Source organism: Adiantum capillus-veneris, chromosome 26, assembly GCF_014529385.1.
Source record: "Adiantum capillus-veneris isolate H3 chromosome 26, ASM1452938v2, whole genome shotgun sequence".
NCBI lineage: Eukaryota > Viridiplantae > Streptophyta > Polypodiopsida > Polypodiales > Pteridaceae > Adiantum > Adiantum capillus-veneris.
In genome coordinates, this window is record NC_140956.1 from 108,244,268 (window position 1) to 108,249,158 (window position 4,891).

General features: G+C 40.8%; 1 protein-coding gene across 1 annotated transcript; it reads left to right on the forward strand.

Annotated features, from left to right (window-relative positions):
• The first annotated feature begins 566 nt into the window (after positions 1–566).
• Positions 567–1,386, forward strand: LOC147423973 (uncharacterized). Its single transcript, XM_086502333.1, has 2 exons — positions 567–621; positions 706–1,386. Exon 2 carries the CDS (start codon positions 928–930, stop codon positions 1,384–1,386), a length of 459 nt encoding a protein of 152 aa, XP_086358459.1. The 5' UTR covers positions 567–621; positions 706–927.
• Positions 1,387–4,891: the final 3,505 nt, after the last annotated feature.

Below are 4,891 nucleotides of genomic sequence, written 5' to 3' on the forward strand. Positions count from 1 at the left end.
TCTCATTGGAAAGGAAAACTGAAAATAGACCCTTCTATAGGGAAGGGTGCATTTTTCTACAACCCATCTTTTGAAAGAATAGGTTGCCCTTCAAATCCTAACACTGCCTTGGTACTTTTCTTGGTAGTCTTAGTGGTTTTGAATCTAGGTAGCAAGTCCAAATCTGCATGGGTACCGCAGGTGCAATGATTGATATTTTGTGTGCAATGTCTAGCACATGGCGTGTTCTGTGAGATTGATTATTTTTCTTTTGTTGTGTAATAGACATAGGATGACAAGCTGGAGGCCTCCTGCAAGGAGGGACATGTCCATTGCCAATTTGTGAATGGGATACTCAAGGAAGTGAAGTAGGGAAAGAGGTTCATCCTCTTCCCCAAGCCACCCCTTGAAGATATTGACAGAAACAATCCATGTGTTTGGCACGTGTGATGCATGCGGGGAGTATCTAGAGGCGGCGTATGTTGGGGGCAGCTTCATGTTAGAGTGCAGCCAGGCATCAATACCACCCTCTCTACTTCAGTGCACTTTTGCACACTAGTGGCACATGTGTGAAAGAGGGGTGTGGCATGGTAATTTTTGTAGTGGCAAAAGCATATATTAGTGGGCATTGTACTGTAAAGGGTAAGTTGGCACTTTTTCAATACGTTGAGGCTTTCTAATTTTGGATTACTATGTTGATTGAGTGAGTCATTTGTAATTCTGAAGATGAGGAAGATGTGACATCTGCAAGCCAAGATGTGCAAGGAACATACACGATGGGAATGGTGGGCCTGGACCATCAAAGGTTTTTATTAAGGATGTGGAGGACCTTGTCAGTATGGAACGGGTTCAAGACATCCTCATGGACTTGGAATCTGGTTGGAGGAGGAGAAAGTGGAGGGGCAGGATGTGTACACAACAGGTGACAGCCAAGGGGTGGATACTGCTATGGAGAAGAGGGAGGTTGCTGAAGGCCATGATAGTGTTGGAATGAATACGGTTGAGGCCTCTGCAACGGACATCAACAAGCCACAGGATGAGAAAACCAAGTTTGATGAACCCTTTGCAATTGACGAGGTGCTACTAACTGTAGCTAAGGCCATGGCAAGGAAGGGTGTTGTTGAAGAGAATGGCGAGGGAGTGGCCGATGGTGTTAAGAAAGTGGACAATAGTGAGGATGGTGCTAAAGGTGGGACTGCTATGAAAGATGTAAACAAGGGAAAAGTTCAGGATAAGGTGACTAATCCGATTGATGTGGATGTGGACATGGATGCTAATGATCCAAAGAAGGTGGCCAACATGATGCCGACATCTCCAAGTAACTTCACCTTGTCAGACTTGTTGTCTGTAGTAGAAAGAAAGCACGGCCATGGACGTGCCAACAAGTCCCGTGCTTGCAAAATTTAGCTTATGCCTACCCTCGTAATTGATAGTCTGTGTCTTGATGTAACGTGTTGAGATTATATTTTGGTCTTCGTCTATTACCATATGTTTTAAGTACGTGTTGCATTTTCCTTCTTATATTGTGCTCTCTTGTGGTAGACTTTGACCCTTTGATCTTTGAATTGACCCTGTAAGTAAGTTGTTGTAGGATATTTGTTGTGTGCTAATTGAATCTAAATATTAATGATACTGTAGAAATTGATTCGTGGTGGCTAAAGATAAAATAAGCTGACATAGAGCTGCCAAAAGATGTTATGGCTAGAGGCAAGTGACTGATTGTATTTGATGTGAATGGTGTGCTATTAAAGAGATTCAACCAACCACCATCGGAGATGCAATTTTTGCACCTCCCAGAGGAGGTGAGACCATTGGTATATCGCTTTGGTCAAGAGTTATGGTGTGCGATCAGGCCGGATACAGAGGATGTGCTTGTAAAGTTTTCTAGGCAAGCATATATGATGATATGGTCCTGTTGTAGAAGAGAAAAGCTAATGCACTTTCTGGGAACATGTCTACCATACTATTGTAGTAAACGAGTGGTCAAAGGCCTGCGTTTAACCCTCTTATTGCCTCATGCTGATTACCAATGTGTATTGTCATTAATTCTGCTTAACTTTGCCTTATTGTTACAAATGTGTTCAGCCAAGAAGATTGTGAGATGCCCATGGGATTCACCATGGAAAACTTACCGCACCACGTAAGTGAAAGGGAGGGGTTTTTTTACAAGTTACATAAGTGTATAAGTTAGGGGTAGGCGCCAATAATTTATCTCCCAAGCTTAAAAATAAGGGGGGGGGGGGGAGGGTGACTGACCCGGGTTGATTACTTGTAATAATTGGTCATTGGTGTGCACTAGAAATCATATGAATTTTGGGTAGTTTAGGTCATGCATCAAATTTTGTATCAAGCCGGTCATAGATAAGGGCTGATTTGGAGCAGGTCAAGGGTGGATTTACACCAGCTTTGGATGGGCCAAAATTGGATGAGTAGCCAGAGTGCAGGCTTATCGGGCGCATAGTTTGAAAGTCAAACTAAGACACATTGAGGGTACATCTAGTTATCAACAAAAGTGGTTCCTTAGTACGTTGACAGTCACTATGCTACACACTCTTTGACTAGTTTTACTCAGTTAGATCATGTGAGACCTAATTCTTATATGTAAGATAGGGGTATGATAGTTTTCTTCATTGATTCTCGTATAAGCATAGAAAGGGGGTCATATTCCCTCACATGAGTCGTATATAGGGGTTTTATCAAAGTTGTCCGCTCGCATGTGGCGTCCCGTTTTGTGTATAGAGTGAATCCCCCAAGGTAAGATGTGGCTACCCAACATCCTTGATGTCCCGAGTGTGCCAGGGGATGTTGGTGATAAGCCTGTTTCCTTGAAGCTGATGAGATCAGTGTGGGGAAAACACTCATCGTATAATGCCAGCACTACTATACTTGTAGATGACTTAGATATAAGTCTCTTAGAAATGACTATGAGAATTGTCTGGCCATTCGATCGTATGAGCCTTCTTACCTTGATCCCTACTACCCCTTGACCTTCACGCACTTGGTCAAGCCCTAGTTGGAGGGTTGGATTTATGCTCCCTACCCAACAACAAATAGCTGTCAACACCCCCTCTTTGATGTAGAAGGAGACATTAGCCCTCTCCTTGCTGATTATTTCATTCAGCAAGAGGGATACGCTTATCGTTTTGATCCCCCTATCAACCCATGATTTGTGGAATAAAGAAAGAAAATTTTCTTACTGCAGTCTGCTGTATATTCCTCTTTATGTGAAAATGAAAATCCACTATTGTCCATTTAGCTATTTTTCTTACAATATGCTTATGTGGTCATTTTGTCTTGATATTTGGATTTGGTAGTGGGGTAAGAACCAAATTTGGTACCGGTCTCCTCATTGTAGGGTGATTGTAACTCACGGAAGCTCCATTGTACAAATTTTATAACAGAGAGTTTTTTTTTGGAAAATTTACCATTGTGGGCTTGGGAAATTATTATTACCAGTATCAAATTTGAAGCTTTTGGTATTGGGACTGACAACTTTCAAGATTTGGTACTAGTAAATTGGGTACTGTAAAGTACCAAATTTGGTGTTGCTCATCTCACTACAGGGTGATTGTAGAAGAAAGCATATTTTGGAGAGAGCTTATTTTGGAAAAGGACAATATTATGGGCTAGGGAAGTTAGGTACATCAATGCAAAATTGGGTGCTTTTGATACTGGCATTGGCAACTACCAAATTTGGTACTGTAAAGTACCAAATCGGGTGCTGGTCATCTCACTACACGGTGATTGTAGAAGATAGCTTATTTTGTAAAATACAATATTATGGGTTGGGGAAGTTAGGTATACCAGTACAAAATTTGGTGCTTTTGATACTGGTATTGGCATCTACCAAATTTGGTGCTGGTCATCTCTCTACTACAGGGTGATTTCAGAAGAAAGCTTATTTTGGAGGAAAAAACATTATGGGATGGGGAAGGTAGGTATACCAATACAAAATTTGGTGTTTTTGATACTGGCATTGGAGTACCAAATTTGGTGTTGAACATATCACTACAAAATGATTGTAGAAGAAAGCTTATTTTGGAAAGAAAATATTATGGGTTGGCGAAGTTATAATAACAATACCAAATTTGAAGCTTTTGAGGCTTGAAGTACTAGTACTGGTAAAGTACCAAATTTGGTACCGGTCTTCTCATTGTAAGGTGATTCTATGTCATGGAAGGCCAATTATAAAAACTTTATAGCAGAGCTAGCCTTGTTTTGAAAAAAAAAGAATTGTGAGCTCAGGAAATTACAATTATCAGTACTAGTAATTTCCAAATTTGGGAGTGGTCTTCTCATTGTAAGACGATTGTAACTCATTGTTTTTCAAGTTCCTATAAATAAGTTTATATTAATAACCTCAAGAGTGTAGCATGTGATGTGCATATATAGTGGAGGTAGGGAGGGAAATGACAAATACTCAAGCTTGAATGGTAGACCTAGTACAAATTACTAAATCTCCCGAATGATAGAGGTGGGGATGGGTCAAATGCCCTCATCCTCTTTTCCATCATCATCATACGACATACTATTGTATACATTTTTATAGACCTCACTGGTTAACATAAACATGTTTTGGAATCTAGACATAGGCTCCATCGAAATTCGTATAGCTCTTACAAGGTGGGAATAGATCATGACTGGTGGTGTATGATCAAGAAGGCTGTATGTATTACATTTTTCCATCCACTTGGCCATAGTACAATCCTTCAACCATAAGTCCACCTCTAACAATATTGTTGTGCCACTTATCCCTTTGCGATTTGTGTGTCTGATACATGGCTTTGGTGCATTCCAAAAGATAAAAGTCCTCACTGCCTTCAACTGCCTTGATTGCAAAGTTTTCCCCAACGAACAACATTTCACACATTGTCTGTGGGTTGCACTCGTACATTGGCAAGTTGATGTTCGA